Here is a 25,017-nt window from a genome sequence, read left to right on the forward strand (position 1 = left end):
ACACTTGCTCGGACAGGCGGTCACCGCTTGATAGACTCTACTACCACAATGATCACTATTGTCGTTACTCATCTCACAGACATTCAAACCACTACAGGCAGACCCCGGGTTACGTCAATCTGACTTAAGTCAGACCCCTAGTTACGAACGTGGGGGAGGGGGCACAGCTAGTGCGGGGTGCCTCCCCCACTGTCGCCGCCTCCGGCGGCGCAGGGAGTGCTTCCCTCCCAGCAGACCAGGGAGATGCGGAGCAGCTTTTCTCGCCGCAGAGGATGCGGGCGGCGGGACCGCCGAGACGCGCTGCGGTCCCGCCGCCCGCCTCCTCCGCGGCGAGAAAAGCCGCTCCGTGTCTCCCTGGTCTGCTGGGGGGGGGGGGCGCAGCTAGTGTGCCCCCCCACCCCCAGCAGACCAGGCTTTTTTCGCCGACGCCTGCGGTAGAGCTGCTGGGGGGTTGCCAGGTTGGTCCCACAGCGCCGAGGTGCGGTGCTACAGGACCAACCCAGCAGCACCCCAGCTGCTCTGCCCCAGGCGTCCCCAAGTCAGCCGCTGCTGAAACTGACCAGCGGCTGACTACAGGAAGCCCGAGGCAGAGCTGCTCTGTCCCGGGCTTCCTGGAATCAGCCGCTGATCAGTTTCAGCAGCGGCTGACTTGGGGACACCTGAGGTAGAGCAGCTGGGGTGCTGCCGGGTTGGTCCCCGCAGCGCCGAGGTGCGGCTCTGCGGGGACCTACCCGGCAGCGCCCCAGCTGCTCTGTCTCAGGCGTCCCCAAGAGCAGCTGGGGTGCTGCCGGGTTGGTCCCGTCGCGCCAAGGGTCGGCGCTACCAGACCAACCCAGCAGCACTCCAGCTGCTCTGCTCCAGGCGTGTCTGATTCAGCTGCTGCTGGTCAGTTTCAAAAGCAGCTGAATCTGGACGCCTGGGACAGGACCAACTTTGCAGCACCCCAGCTGCTCTACCCCAGGTGTCCCCAAGTCAGCCGCTGCTGAAACGGATCAGCGGCTGATTCCAGGAAGCCCGGGGCAAAGCAGCTCTGCCTCGGGCTTCCTGTAGTCAGCCGATGGTCAGTTTCAGCAGCGGCTGAATCGGGGACACCTCGGGTACAATATGTACCAGTTCCGACTTACGTACAAATTCAACTTAAGAACAAACCTACAATCCCTATCTTGTACGTAACCCGGGGACTGCCTGTATAGACCCCAGTCTCATGGAAGATCCTACTGTGACTGCACATCATCTAGACATTCTCCAATTCCAGCCCCTCTCACTCCACCGGGGCAACCTGCATCGCCACATCCCCAACCATCGGAACCGGACGAGACACAACTTTCTGTTATGGAGGAGCATGCACCAGAAATATCTCCCACTGATCACTCTTCTTCTCCGGATGAGGCCGTCATTTCTGGAGACATCTCACCGCTTGACCACCTCAGGCAATTTCAAGGGCTCTTTAAGAGGGTAGCAGTAAGCCAGGAGATACAGCAGGATGAAATAGAGGAGAAACAACATCGTCTCCTCAAGAATCTCCAGCCCCAACATAGGTCCAAAATAGCCATATCCCTGGATGAGGCTATATGTGAGGTCGCCGAAGAAATCTGGCAAACTCCAGCCTCAGTACCACCTATCAGCAAGAAAACTGACAAGAAGTACTTTGTGCCACTTAAGGGGATGGAGTTCCTCTTCACCCATCCCCAGCCCAACTCTTTGTACTCCCGGGGCACTGCGCATGCGTGGGCCCCTGGGTGCATTGTGCATGCGCCGTGCTGCCTGGGGCACACAGGGCATGTGCTGCCCTGCCCCCAGAATCGGGCCCTGTGCTCCGTAGAGCTGGCCCTGCCTACCAGAGTTAGAAAGGCCCATACTAAAAGCAGTCATGCAGGAGGGTTACACTTCAGCGAGAACAGCGCTCCAGCAATGGACGTGGTGGATACAGAAGCCTGGTCGACGGCTACGGCAGTAGTCATGAGGCAAGCCTCATACCTTCAATCGGCAGGAGTGCCCAAGGACCCAAGGACCTACAAAATAAGGTAGAGGACAGAAACAAGCTATTTGCTGAAAATACAGACAGCGTATTACATTCTTCAAAAGATTCAAGCATGACCCTCCGACCATTGGGGATGTATACCCCGCCATACAGAAGACGTCCTTACCCCCCTTACCAACGATGCTAAGATTATTCGTTCATTAGGCAACAGTGGTAGCATCAACAGTGTGCCCTTGATCAACAATTATGTGTCAAAGACCTCAGTGGCATTGAAACCAGGGGAACCGTATGCAGACCCCACTGAACAAGCAGCAGGTTTGACTCCTCGGTCGAGGGTACGCAGTCTCCCACATTGGCAAAGGTCATCGCACTCACTTGTTCCACCCCACCATCTGAGGTCCTTTTACCACCAATGGGCCTCCATCACTACAGACAAGTGGGTGTTGGAAATAGTTTAGTCGGGTTATTCCATAACCTTCCTCGCCACACCCCCTACCACTCTCTCCCCACCCAGTCCCTCTTCAGGGACCCATCTCAAGAGGACTTGCTGTGCACTGAAGTTGACCATCTACTCTTCATAGGTGCAGTGGAAAGAGTTCCACACGAGTTCAAAGGGAGGGGCTTTTTACTACCATTATTTTCTCACTCAAAAGAAGTCGGGCGGGTGGCGACCGATATTGGACCTCCGGAAATTAAACAAGTTTCTTCAAAAGCAATGATTCAAAATGGTGACCCTTGCCTCTATAATACCTGCATTGGATTGCGACGACTAGTGTGCTGCCCTCAACCTCCGGGACACGTATTTTCATGTCACAATCCATCCAGCACACAGGAGTTTCCTATGGTTCACAATTGGCATGGACCACTTCCAATACAAGGTCTTACCCTTTGGCCTCTCCACTGCCCCCAGGATATTCTAAAAAATCCTGGTGGTAATCACAACACACCTTCATCGAGAAGGAGTGATTATATTCCCGTACCTCGACGACTACTTATTGAAGTCAGTCATTCACTGAAGTTCTGGACATGATCCACACTACCACAAAAACCTTCCATACCCTCGGACTACTAATCAACGAACCAAAGTCCATTTTTCATCCGACTCAGGAGCTGGAATTCATCAGTGCCCGGCTAGTTGCAGTCACTGCAAGAGCATACTTACGCCTCCAGAGGTTTCAGTCTATTCAGAATTTGATAGAACTTGTTCGAGGCAGTCCTACTGTCCAGATAATCACTTGTTTGAAGCTCATGGGCCACATGGCTGCCACAATGTATGTGGTTTGCCATGCCAGACTACACTTTCGCAGCCTACAATACTGGCTAGCGTTGGTATACAACCACACAAAGCATGACGTGTATAGATCAGTGACGTCCCGCACAATCTGTCCTATAGTCCCTCAATTGGTGGATGGCCCGCATAAATCTTCTCCACGGCATGCCCGTTCACCAGCAGCAACCCTCTCGTCATATCACCACTGACGCCTCCCTTCTTTGGTGGAGAGCACAAATGGGTACCATATCCACTCAGGGCTGATGGTCACCTGGCAAGACACGGCTTCACATAAATCTTTTGGAACTCTGGGCAGTCTTCAACTCCTGCAGGTATTTCCACAGTCACATTGGCAATACCATGGTAAAAATTATCTCAGACAATGTCACAGCAATGTATTATATCAGCTGCCAAGGTGGAGCCCGTTCCCACTCCCTATACGCGGAGGCAATCTGTCTTTGAAACTGATGCGTTCAACATGGTATCACACCTGTGGCATCCTACTTACCTGGCGTCACGAACATTGCGGCAGATTTTCTGAGCAGGCACTTCGTGCCAGATCACTAATGGGAGCTTCATGACAGAGTCCTCCACCTTCTCTTCTGACGTTGGGGCACTCCCCTCATAGATCTTTTTGCCACAGGAAATGCCGAAAATACTGCTCCAGGGCCGGACTCGGTCCCAGCTCTCTGGGCGACGTGTTTCTCCTCGATTGGAACGAGCCTCTCCTGTATGCCTTTCCACCCACAGTTCTTATTCTCAAAGTACTGCAAAAAGTCAAAACGGACAGTGCCTCAGTCATACTAATAGCACCAGCATGGGCGCATCAACACTGGTTCCCCTTCCTTAGACACATGTCACCATGCAGACCTTACCCATTTCCAGCCCTCCTGAACCTTCTCACTCAGAACCAAGGGTCACTGCAACATCCCCAGATACACACCTTGCAGCTCACTGCATGGCATCTGGTTGGCTCAGTCCTTCCGAATACACAAGTCAGAGAGATACTAATCCACAGTAGAAGACAAACGAACAGAGCCATTTACTTTTCAAAATGGCGCAGGTTCGTCTCATGGTGTTCCACACAGCAGCTCCTCCCTCATTCAGCTCCACTTCACGTGATCCTCAACTACTTGCTGTACCTAAAACACACGGGGTTAACTTTAGCTTCTCTGAGTGCCCCTCATGGCGATTCCGCTTTCAGACAACCTATTGAAGGCACCTCCCTATGCACCCATCCAATTACCAAGAGATTCATGAAGGGCCTTATGAATTTAAGCCCCCCTCGCAAACCCGTTCCTCCAGCATGGAACCTAGATATATTACTTGAGGCTCTAACCACACCACCATTCAAACCGTTGGCTACTGAACCGCTAAAGATATTTACTATGAAGGTGGTTTTCCTCCTTGCCATTACATCAGCATGAAGGGTCGGCGAGTTATTGGCGCTCATGGCCGTACTACCATATACCATTTTCAAAACAAATGGAGTAGTTTTAAGGTTTCACCCAGCATTCATCCCCAAAGTCTATTCGACCTTTCAGGTCAACGAACCAATTATCCTCCCATCCTTCTATCCAAAACCTCACTCTTCATTGTGTGAAGCATCTCTCCACATGCTCTATGTCCGTAGAGCTCCTGCGTTTTATACAGAATGCATGAGACCCTTCAGAAAATCAGACCGATTCATTGTTTCCCTAGCCGAGCATTCGAAAGGACAGCCAATATCGTCTCAGTGCATCTCAAAAATTATAATCGCTTGTATAACAGAGTGTTACGCTACCAGATGTGTACCTCTTCCAACGCAACCTAAGGCACACACCATGGCTATGTCTAGACTGCAAGCCTCTTTCGAAAGAGAGCGTCTAGACTGCACGTTGAACTTTCGAAAAAGCGGCTTGCTTTTTCGAAAGAAAGCATCCAGTGAGTCTGGATGCTGTCTTTCGAAGAAGCCCTATTTACATTGAAGAACGCCTTCTTTCGAAAGAGGAACTTTCGAAAGAAGGCGTTCTTCCTCGTAAATTGAGGTTTACCGCCATCGAAAGAAAAGCCGCGTTCTTTCGATTTAATTTCGAAAGAACGCGGCTGCAGTCTAGACGCAGGTGAGGTTTTTTCGAAAAAAGGCTACTTTTTTCGAAAAAAACCCTGAGTCTGGACACAGCCCATGAGAGCGATGGTGGCGTCAACAGCCTTTCTCAAGAGTGTTTCCTTTAAAGACATTTGTAGAGCAGCCACATGGTCATCGCATGGCTCGTTTGTAAAACATTACGCAATACAGCAGAGATGGCTCTCAGATACCTCAGTAGCATCACCAATGCTCTCATCAGTGGACAAATTGGGACTCCGAGTCCCATCTTCCTGCTACATCGGAGTATTGCTGCTTAGTCACCTACAGTGGAGCACCCATGGGGACATCACTCGAAGAAGAAAGCGAAGTTACTCACTTTGGTGCAGTAACTGTCATTCTTTGAGATGTGTGTCCCTGTGGGTGCTCCACTACCCGCCCTTCTCTCCGCTTCGGAATCTTTCTTTTCCCTGTGTCTTCCAGATTCTGAGGCAGCTTCGAGGAACTGGCGGGAGCCAGACCACACAAAGGAGCGCGAATGTCATGAGATGCCTCTGCGCATGTGCGGTCCAGCTGAATACTGCTACGGCAAAAATCTCTGTTCTGCAGCACCGGGGCAAGCTCAGCACCTGTAGTGGAGCACCCACGGGGACACACATCTCAAAGAATGAGAGTTAGTGCACCCAAGGTGAATAACTTTGCTTTCTAATACTCACATTTATAATAATAATGTAAAATATAATGAAGACAAGGAAACATACTGTAAAGAAAGTCACTCTGTCAGTGACCCATTTTTGTCACTACACCCAACACCACACCAACTATAGGTTATTTACACTCCATTGTTCAATACTGTACACTTTGGGGTATTTAGATCTAGACTGAAACATTATAGCTCAAACCTTTTTCAAAAAAATTTTTAAAGAAGAATGTGCATGCAGGCACACAGTTGTACTTCAAATAAATACATTTTTGTGAAAAATAAACTTTTAAATCATATCATATAAAAGGGCAATAAAAAGGACTCAAGCATTTATAGACTATTCAGTGTTACTTCAATACCTGGAATAATAGTGTAACAAATCATTAAGCAATAATTATTATTAGAGCATAAGAAAACGATACATTTCTAGGTTATTGACTATTATCAAGAACACAATCATGCCAAACCAATCTAATTTCCTTTTTTGATAGTTTTACTAGCTTGCTGGATAGGATGTGATATATCTTAATGTTAGTAAGGTTAGGTCCATCAATGCCTATTAGCCAGCATGGGCAGGGATGATGTCTCTAGCCCAGTGGTCTCCAACCTTTTTACACCCAAGATCACTTTTTAAATCTCAGAACAGGCAAAGATCTACTGCCCCGCCCCTTCCTTGAAGCCCCGCCCCTTCCTTGAAGCCCCGCCCCTTCCTTGAAGCCCCGCCCCTTCCTTGAAGCCCCGCCCCTTCCTTGAAGCCCCACCTTCTCTATTCTCCTCCTGTCCATCACTTGCTATCCCCAGCCCTTATTTACACACTCTGATAAACAGTTTATTTTTAAATTATGCGATACATACAATTAAAATCACGTGTTTATAGTTATGAAATAAATGGTCTGGTTTTTATTCATGCTATTTAAATCTAAAATGAAGCATTTATAATTATACATTTTGTGGGGACAGAGTACTGTGGCCGGGGGCAGGGAAGAGGGAACAGGGTGATGGGAGGGCAGAGGACAGGATTCTGCAGCAGGGGACAGAGAGCCAGTGGGGACAGAGTTCGGGGAGTGGAGATAGGAGTGGGGACGCCAATGGGGACAGCATTCTGTAGTTGGGGACAGAGTTCGGGGAGTGGGGACAGAAATGGGGACAGCATTCTGTAGTTGGGGACGGGAGTGGGGACAGTTCTGTAGCTGGGGACAGATTGCGGGGAGTGGGGACAGCATTCTGTAGTTGAGGACAGGGGAGTGGGATGCCAGTGGAGGCAGAGAGTCCCCTGCATCTCTCTCCTCCCAGCATTCCCCCCTCCCCAGAAACCAGTGCATGCCTGCCCCGGGGCCGACACCCCCCCAGAGAAGCCTTGCACACTCACCTGCCCCGGGGCCAACCCCCCCGTGCAGGAAAGCCCCGCGCGCGCGAGCGCCTGCCCCGGGGTCAATTCCCCCCTCCACTCAGGAAAGCCCCGCGTGCGTTGCGCGTCTGCCCTGGGGTCAATCCCCCCGCGCAGGAAAGCCTTACGCGCGCCTGCCCAGGGGGCCGACCCGCGCAGGGAAGCCTCGCGGGCGCTTGTCCTGGCGCCAACCCCCTCCCCGCGCCGGGAAGCCCCGGGGCCAAACCCCTGCGTGCCGGAAGCTGACACTACCTCTGTCTTCTCTCAAGGTAAGTAGTGGGGCTTCTGGGGGGTGGGAGGGAAATGGGGGCGGGGCTGACAGGACACCTCACGAGCGACTGGTCGAGGCCTCGAGATCGACCAGTAGCTCGCGAGCAACCAGTTGGTGACCACAGCTCTAGCCTCTCTTTGCCAGAAGCTGTAAATGTTCATTGGCCATTTTTGGGCTAGATAGAGCTTTGTATGAACTAGTATGGCCATTCTTATAGATCACAAATTGAATATGAGCCTAACAATGTGATGCAGCTGCAAACAAGGTGAATGTAATTCTGCAGTTCATTAACAAGAGTGTCATATTGAACACAGGTAATTGTCCTGCTCTACTCAGCACTGATGTCTCTGCTGGAGCACTGTATCCAATTCTGCCACACTTGAAGAAAGATGTGAACAAACTGAAGAGAGTCCAGATGAGAGTAACAAAAATCATAAGTGGTTTAGAAAATCTGACCTATGAGTAAAGGTTAACAAAACTAGACATGTTTTGTCTTGGAAAAGATGATTGAGGGGGGAATTGATAACAGTCTTCAAATATATTAAGAGCTCCTATAACAAGGATAGTGATTAATTGTTGCCCATGTCTGCTGAGTGTAGGATAAGAAGTAATCATTTTAGTCTACAGCAAGAGAGATTAAGGTTAGATTCCAGGGCAACTCTGCAACTATAAATGTAGTTAAGCTCTGGAATTAGCTTCTAAGGCAGGGGTGAGGAACCTCAGGCTTGGGATCCAGATGCAGTCCCTGGCTTGTGTGGATCCAGCCCCAAGAGCTCAGGGTTCCTCCCAGCATTGGGGAGCCTGTGCTGGCACTCCAGCTCCCCCGCTTCCTGCCATTTCCACCACAGGACTGGAGCACACACAATCTATTGGCGTGGCTGCCTCCTAAACTCTGGTGTGTGAGGGGAATTTGGGGAATGTTTCTCCTTCTCAATCAGTGAGTGTTTGTTTTTTGTTTTTTCCTTGCTTCTGACTTGTGTGCAGCCCCCAACTGATTTGTCTGTGGGTCAGTGGCCCCCAACCCAGAAAAGGTTTCCCACCCCTGTTGTCAGGGAACCTTTCAAATCCCCATCATTGGAAGATTTTAACAACAGATTAGAGCAATACATGTCTGGAATGGTCTAGACCAGGGCTACTCAATCTGCGGGCCCACAGCTTGTTTGCAGCCCACAGTGCAGTTTGGGCTTACATGGGGCTCAACAAGTGGCCCATGAGTGGGAACCAAAACAAAAAAGTAATCAATATAATGGTCTTCTGTTGATATGTATTTTAGTAGTTAAATTCCTGGACTATCGTTGCTCATTAAAAGTGCTGTCATATGGAAATCGGGTAAATATTGTGTTTTATTAATATCAGCAGAACTGACTTAAATGGGGCCTGTGTGTTGTGTAGTCTTGCCTTCACTTTTGTAATCATGCCCGTCAGTGTGAAAGAAGCTATTTGCATATATATTTGCATGTATATGCAACCACGCTTAAGCTGTGGCCTTCAGTATGTGCTGTGAGTATCATTGTGCCTCCTCCCTCCCCCCATAGCTTCCAAAGTTGAGTAGCCCTGCTCTAGGTTTACTGGATGCTGCCATGGCACGAAAGGGCTAGACTTGATGGCTTCTTGAGACCCCTTCCAACTCTGCATTTCTATGATTCTATGACTGTAATTGCACAGTTTACTAGATTAATTTCTGTACCAAAGACAAAAAGATTGTTTGTATCTTTTGAAGAGATTTGTCAGGGATCAGAGGGGTAGCCGTGTTAGTTTGAATCTGCAAAAGCGACGAGGAGTCCTGTGGCACCTTATAGACTAACTGAAGTATAGGAGCATAAGCTTTCATGGGCAAAGACCCACTTCGTCAGATGCATGTAGTGGAAATTTCCAGAGGCAGGTATAAATATGCAGGCCAGGATCAGGCTGGAGATGATGAGGTGGATCCAATCAAGGAGGATGAGGCCCACTTCTAGCAGCTGATCTGGAGGTGTGAATTCCAAGAGAGCAGAAGCTGCTTTTGTAGTTAGCGAGCCATTCACAGTCTTTGTTTAATCCAGAGTTGATTGTGTCAAACTTAAAGATGAACTGTAGCTCAGCAGTTTCTCTTTGAAGTCTGGTCCTGAAGTTTTTTTGCTGCAGGATGGCTACTTTTAGATCTGCAATTGTGTGTCATATCAATACCACCCTATACCGAAAACCTACCGACTGCTATACTTACCTGCATGCCTCCAGTTTCCATCCCGGACACACCACACGATCCATTGTTTACAGCCTAGCACTGAGGTACAACCGCATATGCTCCAACCCCTCAGACAGAGACCTACACCTACAAGATCTTCAACAAGCATTCTGTAAACTGCGATACCCACACGAGGAAGTGAGGAGACAGATCGACAGAGCCAGACGTGTACCCAGAAGCCTCCTGCTACGGGACAAGCCCAAGAAAGAAACCAACAGAACACCACTGGCCATCACCTACAGTCCCCAGCTAAAACCTCTCCAACTCATCATTAGTGATCTACAACCCATCCCAGACAATGATCCCTCGCTTTCACAGGCCTTGGGAGGTAGGCCGGTCCTTGCCCACAGACAACCCGCCAACCTGAAGTATATTCTCACCAGCAACTACACACCGCACCATAATAACTCGAACTCAGGAACCAATCCTTGCAACAAACCTCGGTGCCAACTCTGCCCACATATATACACCAGCAACACCATCACAGGACCTAACCAGATCAGCCATACTGTCACTGGTACATTCTCCTGCACATCTACCAACGTAATATATGCCATCATGTGCCAACAATGCCCCACTGCTATATACATCGGCCAAACTGGACAGTCCCTACGTAAAAGAATCAATGGACACAAATCTGATATTAGGAATGGCAACATACAAAAACCTGTAGGGGAACACTTCAATCTTCCTGGACACACAATTGCAGATCTAAAAGTAGCCATCCTGCAGCAAAAAAACTTCAGGACCAGACTTCAAAGAGAAACTGCTGAGCTACAGTTCATCTTTAAGTTTGACACAATCAACTCTGGATTAAACAAAGACTGTGAATGGCTCAGTAACTACAAAAGCAGCTTCTGCTCTCTTGGAATTCACACCTCCAGATCAGCTGCTAGAAGTGGGCCTCATCCTCCTTGATTGGATCCACCTCATCATCTCCAGCCTGATCCTGGCCTGCATATTTATACCTGCCTCTGGAAATTTCCACTACATGCATCTGACGAAGTGGGTCTTTGCCCATGAAAGCTTATGCTCCTACACTTCAGTTAGTCTATAAGGTGCCACAGGACTCCTCGTCGCTTTTGTCAGGGATGATCATCATAGTCCACATTCATAAAGCAGTAGAAGTTGAGCATTCGATCCATTGTAGAAGTCACTTTTTGGCAGGAGTAGAATGGCTATCCTATATAAGTAAAAAATCTTACTCTTTAAAATGGTGATGGAAAACGAAGCACCCAAAATTCCTATCCCTCTATATCAGATAATGAAATTGGAATTATAATTAGAACAGTTTCCATCTTAATTCTAATTTTGCTAATCTGTATGTTGATAATTCTCTCACACACAAAATTCAGCATTCTTATCTCATTTTTCTGCAAAGATTTAATAGGAGAGAGTTGCACTGTGTTCTGGTATTACTAAGATTTTATTACTTTTACTAAATATGCCAGTACATTTATTAGTGTACTGTGAAGTATTATCGTAATAATTAAAACCCAGCTTTGCTTGTTAAACATAAATGAACAAAGTACATTTTATGATCCATTCTATTTTATTTTTTAATTGTGTGCTTGCTTGCTGAACTCTGCAAATTAGCAGAGTAAGCAATCTGCAATGAACGAATTAATGAGGTTCTGCTGAGCTCTTTAAACTAGAAATGCTGAATTTTAAGAGAGAAACCTTGAAACATTATGTCACTATGCATACCCACACACACCCTAGTGGGGTCTGAGTCAATGCCAGCTAAGGCTTGTTTAATCCACAGTTTACAGCTGTTCTCCCTGGAACCATCTCCCACAGTTCACTCCACTTTAACTCTAAACTAGATATGTGTCCAACCTATAGAGATCAGATCCTGGATCCAGTATTTCCCAAATTTCAGGACAGCTTGGATTTAGGCTTTTGATTCACTGACCACTCTACTTTTAAATAAACTATTGAAATGCATTATAGAAGAAAGATGTTTCTCCTGATTGTTGATCAGAAATGTGGTGTATACACTTTCTGAATGCAAATATTTAGGCTCCTTCCGAAATATCATAGATGAATGGAGCATTTAATTTATCAATTTTACATAGTTACCAAATTTTATGGAAAGTCTTCACAATAAGCATTTTTAAAAATTAGGTATAAAAACATGTCTTTTAAATGATTCTTCATGTGACTAAAATATTCTTCTTTTAGAATTTTATTCTCTAAACTCATCCACTCCCTTTTATGGAAACTGTCTGATTTTGAACTAAATCGTATGAATCATACAAAGTGTCAGGGAATGCTTTAGGTACGAGCTTTATTTTACATATTATTTTAGTAAAATTTTGTGTGTTTTATTTTCCTAAGACATTTAAATATATAAAATGTCCTTATTAAAATATATGTGTGTCTAATGTATGTATTTGATGGGTTTAACCACAGGGGTCTCCTTGGGGCTGTCGACCAGTGTTCTGATCATGCCACTGAGCCTGCATACCTGTCATCTGGGGTGCCTTACCACCCTGTCCTGCACAGAGTTGGGATAACAGTCCTACAGCAGAGCATATAGACTCTGAAGCAGCTCAGCTCTGGCTGGGCTCAGCTTTAGGGCCTTAACAGCATCCAAGAACACAACCAAAACTTCAAATAAATCCATCCTACTCTATATAAAAGTTTTACACAGAGAAAGGTCATAAGATATTCTCTGTCTGAGAGAGAGAGACACAATGGTTGCTTCCCCAGGTAATAGTTATTTACACTGGGCTTGATAGCAAACAAAAGTGTTTTATTAGGTTTAAAAAGTAGGAATTAAGTGAAAACAGACAGATCAAAGTGCATTATGTCAAAATAAACAAAACATGGCAAGCCTAATACACTAAAACTAATTACATGCAAATTCTTATCCTAACAATAATTCTAATAATCTTTTCCACAAGCGAAGCAACGTCCTAACTCAGGCCTGATCCTTTCCCCTGTTCAGTTTTAGATGTTTCCAGCAGGCTTCTTCGGTGGTAAGTGGGAGTCTCTTGGGCCATGTCTACACTAGAAATTATTTCAAAGTTACTAAATTTGACTTAGTGACTCTCGATTTAACATAGCATGTTCAAATATGGGGAAGCCTCAAAATTAGTCTGAGGCAGGCTCTTTTAATGTGGATGTGCTACCTCAAACTTAGAGCCCCAGGAAGCACTGGGGAGTAATTTGTTTGAATTATTTTGTGGAGTCATTATTTTGAAACACCAGTACTGGAGCGTACATAATACCATTATTTTGAAATAATTGTTTTGGAATTAGCATTACTTTTGTTGAAAAGCGAGAGTACAGGTTTCAAATTCCGTGGTCCATTATTTCATAATAATGGGGTTAGTAGTATAGATGCTCTGCTTATAAATTAGACCTTGGGGGGCTTATTTTGAAATTACTTACTTGGAGTTTGGTACCGTATATTCCGGCGTACAAGACGACCTCTGATGTTAAAAAACATCCCCCAAAAATCGGGGGTCGTCTTGTACGCCGGATGCCCTGCCGCCGGAGCCCCTCCGCGGCTTTGAAAGCCTCGGGGGAAGCCAGCGGCGGGGCATCCCAGGCGCGCCTGGGCTGCCCCCCCCCGCCGGAGCCCCTCCGCGGCTTTGAAAGCCTCGGGGGAAGCCGGCGGCGGGGCATCCCAGGCGCGCCTGGGCTGCCCCCCCCCCGCCGGAGCCCCTCCGCGGCTTTGAAAGCCTCGGGGGAAGCCGGCGGCGGGGCATCCCAGGCGCGCCTGGGCTGCCCCCCCCGCCGGAGCCCCTCCGCGGCTTTGAAAGCCTCGGGGGAAGCCGGCGGCGGGGCATCCCAGGCGCGCCTGGGCTGCCCCCCCGCCGGAGCCCCTCCGCGGCGGCGCGGAGGGGCTCCGGCGGGGGGGCAGCCCATGCGCGCCTGGGATGCCCCGCCGCCGGCTTCCCCCGAGGCTTTCAAAGCCGCGGAGGGGCTCCGGCGGGGGGGCAGCCCATGCGCGCCTGGGATGCCCCGCCGCCGGCTTCCCCCAGGCTTTCAAAGCCGCGGAGGGGCTCCGGCGGGGGGGCAGCCCATGCGCGCCTGGGATGCCCCCCCCCCCCCGCCGGCTTCCCCCGAGGCTTTCAAAGCCGCGGAGGGGCTCCGGCGGGGGGGGGGGGGGGGCAGCCCAGGCGCTCCTGGCGGCTTTGCTCCCGGTGCCTCTGGTCTGCTGGGGACCATCTCCAGCAGACCAGGGACACCGGGAGCAAAGGAGGCGGAGGGGCGCTGGGGTATAAGATGAAACCCTATCTTTTAATTAAAAGGAATCTAAGGTCGGGGAGCTGAATATGGTCCCCAGCTTGCCTGGATCCGGTCCTGGCAGCTTGGAGCTCTCCCCCAGCATTGCTGAGCCTGCGCTGGTGCTACAGCCCCCCCACTCTCCCCTACATGGCTTGAGCACTCAAAATCTACTAGTCTGAGCCCCCAAAGGCTATGGTGTGTGACAGGAATATGGAGAATGTCTTTCACAGTTGGAGGCTACCTCATTGAGGAATTTGTTTTGTTCTGTTGCTTCTCTGTTGTGTGTGGCCCCTGACTGATTTTTTTTCTGTGGGTCAGTGGCTCCAACCCAAAAAATGTTCCCCACCCCTGCTCTATTGTTTGGTTTCCCACCTTTATATCCCCTTTGCCCAAGTCAGGAATTCTTTGTGTTGAGTTCAAACTTTTCTCACCTTGAGTGGAAAAGTACAAGATCCAAAATAGGTTCCAGCATCATTTTGTAGAATCCACAATTGTTTGGGCTTACAGGAAAAGCAAAGCCATTTATACAGACCACTGATAATTTCTATGCAGAGATTTTTAATATAATGTGGTCATGGGTTTCTGTGTAGTTTGAAAGAAATACTGCTATATTGTGTTTTATAAAGTGTTATATTTTAAATAATCTTTTTTAAACCACTTTGGGACCTAATCAAAATTCCTTTAAAATCCTCAGTGTATTTTTAAACTCTAATTGTAATGGAACATTTTTCATATTGGCTTGTATTTCTGGTTTGTAGTCCTTATCTTTAAATGAAATCATAGTTTGTGACTGATTTTTGTCCAGTGCTCAGCACTGTTCCAAAATTATATAATTGAGGTTTTTTTTATTTTGTTGATTCTTATTCATTCCGTCTTAATGCTCTCACTGCAGCGCTGCTGCTGTTTATTATGTCTTGACTGCCCATACTATATCTGCATTTGAAAGAGACTGTCTCAGCACTAACATTTAAGGCAGTCACGTAGGCTGTGTCTACACAGCAGTATTATTTCAGGATAACTGTTGTTATTCCGAAATAACAAAGAACATGTCTACAATGCAAGCTATTGTTTTGAAATAATGGCGAGCTGGAGAATGTCTTACTCTGACCCCTTACTCCTCATAAAATGACGGTTACAGGAAAGTCAAAGGAAGAGTGTTTTTCCTTCAACTTCCTGCTATGTAGGAAGCCAAAAACCAGATTAAGCTATTTTAGCTTAAGCTACACAATGGATGTAGCTCAAATTGTGCAGCTTAATTCAACTTTTACCTTCCTGTGTAGACATGCCCTTAGAGATTATGCATAAACCATCAAGAAATAAGAGTGACTCATTCAGCTTGATGTGGTCAGTAGGTTTAGTGGTTACAGACAGGCAGAAACAGGATGTTCTTGGATATCTCCCTACATTAAAGTGTGCAGACCTTGCTTTGATAGGGACCAACTTTTATTGGATAGTTTTCTTAGGTTTGCTATAATTTAGTCTGGTGAAAAGGCACAGAGAAACCACATTTTTTGTATTGTGTAGGGATGCAATTATGACTGTTTTTCTTTTTGGTGGATAGTGGTGACATCATCTGAATATACCTGTGCACAGTATCATTTTTGCATGAAGTATTCAGACTAGCAGAAACAAAGCTTTTTTTAAAAAGAAGGAAATTAAATGCTCAAGATTAGACTGAAATAATGCTGAGAGTCTTGTTTAAGCAGATAAAAAAACAGGAAATTCAAAGTTTAGCCTGATACCAAATCCACAATGCAAGCAGTGTATAAAAATATTAAAAAAGACACAGTGGAATGTGCGCCTTAACAATCCCAACCCTTAACAATATTTTAAAGTATAAATTTGTATTTAATTATCTCAGGGAAGCCAGGAAGGAAGAGAAGACGGGGAGGAACCCTGTTGTGGGTTAAAGGGATTGTTTTCAAATGCAGAAGTGTCAGGATCCCCATAAGTTTTATTTTTACTTACTTGTTGGTTTAATTGTCCATTGTATATAGTTGGTAATACATAGACTATAATATTATAATTATAACATTAATAATTAATGTTATAATTAAACTTGGGAAAAGATTTATTTTTAAAATGATGGTTTATAAAATAAGCTCTAAATGTGTTTTGGTATGTGCAATATTTTCCTGATAATTATATTCATAGTCCATGTATTGCCAACCATGGCCTTTCAAAGTCATGAGACAGAGGCTTAAAAACAATTATATGGATACATATACGAGTTCATTATTTGGCTTCAGCATTTTGAGCTTGCTGTGGTTGGCCATGTTTTCAAGCTTTGCTTTACAATAATAAGGACTAGAAACTTTTTTTAAAAATAGAAAGCTGAGAATCTCCTGTGACCGCAGGACTCCAGAAACTGAGGGTTTAAGAAAAAACACTAAATATTGCAAACTCATAATAAAATGAGCAACATTGGTCTATTTCCTGACTTAAATACATTACGTTATCCAAATGTATTTTTCAGTGGCTCTTTACAGTTATGTTTAAAACATGTGTAGCAAAGAGTGTTTTGCCATAGACAGTAACTTTTGACCTTTTCATTCCATCCTATATCTTGCAGTCTCACATCCTGTGAATAAAGCATGTCTATGCTACAAAGTTTAGTTGATGCAAATACACACTTGGATGTTTTCATTTTCACTGTGCATACTCACTACAAATAGGCATCGTAGAGTGTCCTATGCTCGTGTCTAGCTCAGCACCGTGTGGAACATTTTTGCAATGCTTTTTGAGATACCAGTGATTCACCCTATGGTTTCTAGGATCTAAGGGCCAAATTCCAACCATACCATTTTCTCCATCCCATAATTTTCATGACAGTTTTTAAAACTTCCACAGTCATGTGCCATTTTTTGGTCTCTGCCATAGCTTTAGGAGAAATATGGACCCTGCACACTTCAATGCACTTCTCATGAGCATTCTTCTTAGTTCATGAGCAATGTGCTTGAGGTGACACTTGACCAGAATTTTTCACCAAATTTCTTACACTGGTTGGAACACTAGCTTCCCAGGCTGACAAGAAATGGATGTGAATGCTGGTCCATGCCCTCTTTGTGACCATTGCTAATACAGAATGCACAAGTCTCCTGTATTTACAGAATTTGAGCTAGTACTACTACATTAGTAGAATCATAGAATCATAGGACTGGAAGGGACCTCGAGAGGTCATCGAGTCCAGCCCCCCGCCCTCAAGGCAGGACCAAGCTCCGTCTACACCATCCCTGACAGATGTCTATCTAACCTGTTCTTAAATATCTCCAGAGAGGGAGATTCCACCACCTCCCTTGGCAATTTATTCCAATATTTGACCACCCTGACAGTTAGGAATTTTTTCCTAATGTCCAATCTAAACCTCCCCTGCTGCACTTTAAGCCCATTACTCCTTGTCCTGTCCTCAGAAACCAAGAGGAACAAATTTTCTCCTTCCTCCTTGTGACACCCTTTTAGATATTTGAAAACCGCTATCATGTCCCCCCTTAATCTTCTTTTTTCCAAACTAAACAAGCCCAGTTCATGAAGCCTGGCTTCATAGGTCATGTTCTCTAAACCTTTAATCATTCTTGTCGCTCTTCTCTGTACCCTTTCCAATTTCTCCACATCTTTCTTGAAATGTGGCACCCAGAACTGGACACAGTACTCCAGCTGAGGCCTAACTAGTGCAGAGTAGAGCGGCAGAATGACTTCACGAGTTTTGCTTACAACACACCTGTTGATACAACCTAAAATCATATTTGCTTTTTTTGCAACAGCATCACACTGTTGACTCATATTCAACTTGTGGTCCACTATGACCCCTAGATCCCTTTCCGCCATGCTCCTTCCTAGACAGTCGCTTCCCATCTTGTATGTATGGAACTGATTGTTCCTTCCTAAGTGGAGCACTTTGCATTTCTCTTTATTAAACCTCATCCTGTTTACCTCTGACCATTTCTCTAACTTGCTAAGGTCATTTTGAATTATGTCCCTATCCTCCAAAGAAGTCGCAACCCCACCCAGTTTGGTATCATCTGCAAACTTAATAAGCGTACTCTCTATCCCAATATCTACATCATTGATGAAGATATTGAACAGTACGGGTCCCAAAAACAGACCCTTGAGGAACTCCACTTGCTATCCCTTTCCAGCAGGATTTAAAACCGTTAACAACAACTCTCTGACTACGGTTATCCAGCCAATTATACACCCACCTTATCGTGGCCCTATCTAAGTTATATTTGCCTAGTTTATCAATAAGAATATCATGCGAGACCGTATCAAATGCCTTACTAAAGTCTAGGTATATGACATCCACCGCTTCTCCCTTATCCACAAGGCTCGTTATCTTATCAAAGAAAGCTATCAGATTAGTTTGGCATGACTTGTTCTTCATAAACCCATGCTGGCTATTCCCTATCACTTTATTACCTTCCAAGTGTTTGCATATGATTTCCTTAATTACCTGCTCCATTATCTTCCCTGGGACAGACGTTAAACTGACCGGTCTGTAGTTTCCTGGGTTGTTCTTATTCCCCTTTTTATTGATGGGCACAATATTTGCCCTTTTCCAGTCTTCTGGAATCTCCCCTGTCTGCCATGATTTTTCAAAGATCATAGCTAAAGGCTCAGATACTTCCTCTATCAGCTCCTTGAGTATCCTGGGATGCATTTCATCAGGACCTGCTGACTTGCTGACATCTAACTTTCCTAAGTGATTTTTAACTTGTTCTTTGTGTATCCTATCTTCTAAACTTACCCTCTCTCTGCTTGTATTCACTACGTTAGGCACACCTCCAGACTTCTCGGTGAAGACCGAAACAAAGAAGTCATTGAGCATCTCCGCCATTTCCAAGTTTCCTGTTACTGCTTCTCCCTCCTCACTAAGCAGTGTGCCTACCCTGTCCTTGGTCTTCCTCTTGCTTTTAATGTATTTATAAAAGGTCGTCTTGTTTCCCTTTATGCCTGTAGCTAGTTTGATCTCATTTTGTGCCTTTCTAATCTTGCCCCTGCATTCCCGTGTTGCTTGCCTATATTCATCCTTTGTTATTTGTTCTAGTTTCCATTTTTTATATGACTCCTTTTTTATTTTGAGATCATGCAAGATCTCCTTGTTAAGCCAAGCTGGTCTTTTGCCATATTTTCTATCTTTCCTACACAGCGGAATTGTTTGCTTTTGGGCCCTTAACAACGTCCCTTTGAAATACTTCCAACTCTCCTCAGTTGTTTTTCCCTTCAGTCTTGCTTCCCATGGGACCTTACCTACAAGTTCTCTGAGCTTATCAAAATCTGCCTTCCTGAAATCCATTACCTCAATTGTGCTGGTCTCCCTTCTACCTTTCCTTAAGATCATGAACTCTATTATTTCGTGATCACTGTCCCCTATACTGTCTTCCACTTTCAAGTTCTCAACTAGTTCCTCCCTATTTGTTAAAACCAAATCCAGAACAGCTTCTCCTCTGGTAGCTTTTTCAACCTTCTGAAACAGAAAGTTGTCTCCAATGCAGTCCAGAAACTTATTGGATAGCCTGTGCCTCGCTGTGTTAGTTTCCCAACATATGTCTGGATAGTTGAAGTCCCCCATCACCACCAAATCTTGGGCTTTGCATAGTTTTGTTAATTGTTTAAAAAAAGCCTCATCCACCTCTTCCACCTGGCTAGGTGGCCTGTAGTAGACTCCTAGCATGATATCACCCTCGTTTTTTACTCCTTTTAGCTTAACCCAGAGACTCTCTACACGGCTATCTCCTACGTTCATCTCCACTTCAGTCCAAGTGTGTACATTTTTAATATACAAGGCAACCCCTCCTCCCTTTTTTCCCTGTCTGTCCTTCCTGAGCAAGCCGTACCCTTCCATACCAACATTCCAATCATGCGACCCATCCCACCAGGTTTCTGTAATACCAATGATATCATAGTTGTATTTATTGGTTAGCAATTCCAGTTCTTCCTGCTTATTACCCATACTTCTTGCATTTGTATATAGGCATCTAAGATACTGATTTGATCTTGCTTCCCTGTTGTGCCCTGACCCTCCTTTCTCCTTGCCATTATAGGCCGTAGTCCCCCCCATTTCCAACCCATCTCCCAGTCCCGCACATGCAGCACTTACCTGTGGGCTTTGCTCACCTGCCCCCGTCGAACCTAGTTTAAAGCCCTCCTCACAAGGTTAGCCAGTCTGTGTCCAAACAAGTAGTAGTAGTAGTAGTAGAATTACTACTACTCTGTAGTAGTAGTATAATAGTAGTACTACTACTAATACTACTAGGTTCTGTTCAATATATTCATCAGTGATTTAGATGATGGCATAGAGAGTACAATTATTAAGTTTGCAGATGTTAGCAGGCTGGGAAGAGTTGCAAGTACTTTGGAGGATAAGGTCAAAACTCAAAATGATCTGGACCTAGAGAAATGGTCTGAGGTAAACATAATAAAGTTTAATAAGGAAAATGCAAAGTACTCCACTTAAGAAGGAACAATCCGTTTCACACATACAAAATGGAAAGAGACTGTCTAGGAAGGAGTCCTGCTGAAAGAGATTTAGGGGTCGTAGTGGACCACAAGTTAAACATGAGTCAACAGTGAGACACTGTTGCAAAAAAAGCAAACATGATTCTGGGATGCATTAACAGGAGTATTGTGAACAAGTCACGAGAAGTCATTCTTCCGCTCTACTCGGCACTGATTAGGCCTCATTTGGAGTGTTGTGTCCAGTTCTGGTCACCGCATTTCAAGAAAGATGTGGAGAAATTGGAGAAGGTTCAGAGAAGAGCAAGAAAAATGATTAAGGGTCTAGAAAACATGAGCTATAAGGGAAGACTGAAATAATTGGGCTTGTTTAAGTTAGAAAAGAAAACACTGAGAGTGTCATGATATCAGTTTTGAAGTATCTAAAAGAAAAACTTGCTAACCATCAGGGTGCTTAAACACTGGAATAAATTGCCTAGTGGGGTTGTGGAATATCCATCACTGAAGATATTTAACAATAGACATCTGTTAAGGATGATCTAGACAGTGCTTGGTCCAACCGTGAAGGCAGAGGACTGGACTCAGTGACCCCTCACGGTCCCTTCCAGTTCTAGGATTCTATGATTCTACAACCTAGAGTGCAACAAGGAAGGTGTGAAGATGTTCAAATACAATAGCTGGCTGCTAACGCACCCAGCAAAAAAATAAAAATAAATCCAGGTTCTTGATGGCATTTGTAGAGCAGCTCAACACAGTGGATTGCCATTTCTAGACCTAAGAAACTCACATTTATGGGTAGGATTGCATAGTAATGCAGGTTTCAGATGATGAGCCATAGCTGCAGAATTCTTGGATGCAAAAGGATACATTCCTGGTTTTGTGTGCTGAGGTCACCCCAGATCTTCAACACAAAGACATCAGAATCAAGCTTTATACTATGCCAGATTGCTTTCAGTCAGTGGGGAGTTTGTTTGGAGTTGGAAAATCCACATTGGGAGTTGTTGCCATCCTACTGTGTAAGGTCATTAAACATCTTACGCTACAAAGGAATGTGGCTTTCAGTAATGTGCGGGTAACTGTGGATGAATTTGTAACCATTGGGTTCCTGAGCTGTTAGTCTTTATGGTGCCACCGGACTCCTGGTTACCCTTTCTCACAGTAAGACTCTGGATATGACCCCTCTAACTTATAAATATGGGTGGGGCAATTTAATGGAACCTTAAGACTGTCAGCCCTTGTGACAGGGAGAGCATACTCTGCATGAAGCAGGTGGGGCTAAGACCCTATGGGTGGAGGAAGTTCCGCCCCTTCACCCAGACTAGGCATGGTCCAAATGCTGGGGCAGTATAAAAGGAAGCAAACAGCTCAGTCTGGGCGGGCCAGTAAAGGAGAAGGGCCTCCAGCTAGAGCTTCTGAGCCGCTGCAACCAGAAACCCCAACTGTGGGAACCGGAGACCCGGGAGACAGCCACAGCGCAACCCCCACGGAGTTCCAGAGCGTTAGCCCCAACCTCATTGACTTTGGCTAGTAGGCCACCCTGCCCTGAACTGAGGGCTATTTACTGATGCTGGCTAGGAGACCACACTGCCTTGAACCAAGAGGGTGTGTATGGACTCTGGCCGTTGGACCTCACTGCCGTGCTCGCGGGGCCACTTATGGACTCAGGGTTACCGAGAGACAATGGAAGATTCACAGATTGTAGAGATGGCCAAGGAGTCAGTGTCCGCACCCTGGAATAAGGTCACACCGATGACAGGGAGTGCATATGCTGCCACAGCCCTATAGAATGGATGGCTCACAATATCCATGTAACTATTTTGTGACCCTGTGAAGAGTCATGACCTCCAGTTTGAGAACCCTGCACTAATAGACCCTTTAGTCGCTTCACTGACAGCAAGGTGGGCTGGCTGGGAAAGGACACTCACATATTTAAGAACAGAAGACTTTTCAGAAAGCTGCAAGCAAGGGACATTCTTCCCCAACCAGCATATTATTACTGGAAATGTAGAAATGTCAGTTGTTCTTCTGAAGGACCCATCTTAGCCCTTGCATCCCTGCTCGTGAAAACAAACACTTGCTATCTCGACAGCACCAAGGGAAGATTCAGTTGCTCACTCCCCATTATACACATACACCAAGGTCCAGACACAGAATGACTATTGAATGTTCTTTGATAGAATGAAAAGTCACTCTGCTTTGCAAATTCACTCATTTGGCATCAGCTTATTTAAGAAGCTACAGCCAAAATTTACATCAGTTCTCTTCTGACGCTTTAGTAATGTGGAAACAGAACTCTCTTCTTTTCCCATTCTCACAGATACTCTGTGAAAAAACTTGGAAGAACAATGAATGGTCCTGCAGCGCCTTAGCGTCTACACAGCAATGTTATTTCAGAATAATGGCCATTATTTCAAAATAACAATGTGAGCGTCCAAACAGCAATTCTGTTATTTTTAAATAATTTCAAAATATCGGATGGCTTCTTTTGAAATCTGTAAACCTCATTCCACGAGGAATAACACCTATTCTGAAATAGCTATTTTGGATTAGCAGTAGTGTGGATGCTCCACTACTACTATTTTGAAATAGCTCCTCCCCAAGGCCATTCAAAGTAATTACTCCCCAGTGCCTCCTGGGGCTCTAAATCAAAGTAGCACATACATATTCGGGATGTCTGCCTTGGGCTAATTTTGAGGCTTTGCTGTAGTGTAGATGTGCTATTTTTAAATAAGCTATTTTGGAGTATTTCTTCTGAAATAGCTTATTTTGAAATAAGTGTGCCGTGTAGACATACCCTAAGAGACTAACAAAAATGTAGAGGGTATCATGAGGTTTTGTGGGCACAACCCACTTCTTCAGATGAATGGAACTAGGGGTCCAGAGTTGCAAATAAATAGCAGAAAAAGAGAGGATGGGGAGGGAAAGAGAAGGGGGAAAATTGTCAATTAGAGTGTCAGTGCTAAATGAGGCTAATAGAGTGGGCTGTAAATGCCCGATACTTAACTTGTAATGTTATTAGAGCATTGAATGTAGCTTCCATCCAAGTAAGGTCTTTGTTGGGACCTTGATTAAAGGCATCAGATTTGCAGATGAAGGTGAATTCTGCACCTTCTCTTTTCAGCTGGTTTTTGAAATTGCTTTGTAATAAGATAGTCAGCCAGCCCCAGTGCTCCAGACAGCACACTCAGGAGGCAGGGAGCAGAAGAGATTGGATAGGGAGTGGAGACCTCCAGGGAGTTGTCAGAAAATGGGGAGCATGAGGGATTATATTGGAGGAGATGGTCGGTGAGTGGGCAGTTGAATAATGAGTGGGAGTTCTGGGAGGAGCAGTTAGGGGTGAGGAGCGGGCGGTGGGGGGGGGGAGGGTGAATTGAATAGGGTGTAGGGATTTTGGAAGGGGCATACCTGGCTGTTTGGGAAGACACCTTTTCCCTCAGCCTTCTCTATTCAGCCCTCCCTACAATTTCCCTACCAGATGAGGCCCTCAGACCAAAAAGTTTTCCGACCCCTGTTTTAATGTATTTGTCATCACATCACCCTTTCTAGGTATTAATAGGGAATTGGGGGGCAGAGAGTAAGAACCAGATTGTCAAAGGTCTTTAAAGCACAGAATTAAATCAAGGTCTCCTAAATCCTAGGCTAACTCCCTAAGTTCTGGGTTAAGTGCTGCTCTTATTCTTTGTTTCTATCCATTGGTCCATCTCATACTGCAGTGCAACATCATAGTATCTGAGTATTTTTTATGTAGCAATAGCAAAGGCCTTAGTGGACTCTGTGGAATCCCAGGCATTTTTTAATGTTTAGGGATAAACTCTGGTGTAGGGCTTGTGTTTGTTTTTACTGTTATTAATTTATTGTTGCAGGTTTTTGCAGTCAGTATGTATCAGAAATTGATTGGTTAGTTAATTATATTGTGTGTTTAAGAATAAGAGCAGCATTTTTATTTGGGCTTTTATGTCAATGGTGTGTGTGTCATTGATATGGTAAAAAGGCCTACATGAACTTTTTGTGCATCTTCACAAAAATATTTCAAAAGTACACAAAATCTTAACAGAGAAGGAGTGATGTGGCCCGTTTTAAAATTTTACTATAATTCTGTTTTCATCTTTCTCTCTCCATTTATTAAAATACCCAAAATGATTATATTACATTATTAATTCCGTTTTTTTCTTTATTTGAATTAAAGTTGGTTTACTGATCAGCCAAAAATATCCTTTCTGTCATGGACTCCTCTCTGTTCAGTGAAGTGACCAAATACAATAGCTTTTATGTTTTCAACAATGGCTCTCAAAGCCAACATGAGCATATAAACTTCTCTTGAGAGAGGAAATACTAACAAATATTCTATTGAGAGGGGACACCGAGATCGTCCCCTATTCTCTTTTGGTAATGCCATAAAATGTTTAACTGATTCCTGGACA

General features: G+C 45.3%; 1 protein-coding gene across 9 annotated transcripts in view; it reads left to right on the top strand.

Annotated features, from left to right (window-relative positions):
* Nucleotides 1–25,017, top strand: part of ULK4 (unc-51 like kinase 4) — a 421,715-nt gene that overhangs the window by 290,682 nt on the left and 106,016 nt on the right. The window contains exon 33 of one of the 9 annotated variants that reach the window (XM_025189027.2): nt 7,992–8,191. The exons of the other annotated variants lie outside the window; for them this stretch is intronic. Coding sequence (XP_025044812.2) covers nt 7,992–8,143 — 152 coding nt within the window. The 3' untranslated portion in view covers nt 8,144–8,191. Of the gene's footprint in view, nt 1–7,991; nt 8,192–25,017 lie in introns of those variants that run through there. 9 annotated transcript variants of the gene reach the window in all.

The sequence above is a fragment of the Pelodiscus sinensis genome, chromosome 2, assembly GCF_049634645.1.
Source record: "Pelodiscus sinensis isolate JC-2024 chromosome 2, ASM4963464v1, whole genome shotgun sequence".
Taxonomy (NCBI): domain Eukaryota; kingdom Metazoa; phylum Chordata; order Testudines; family Trionychidae; genus Pelodiscus; species Pelodiscus sinensis.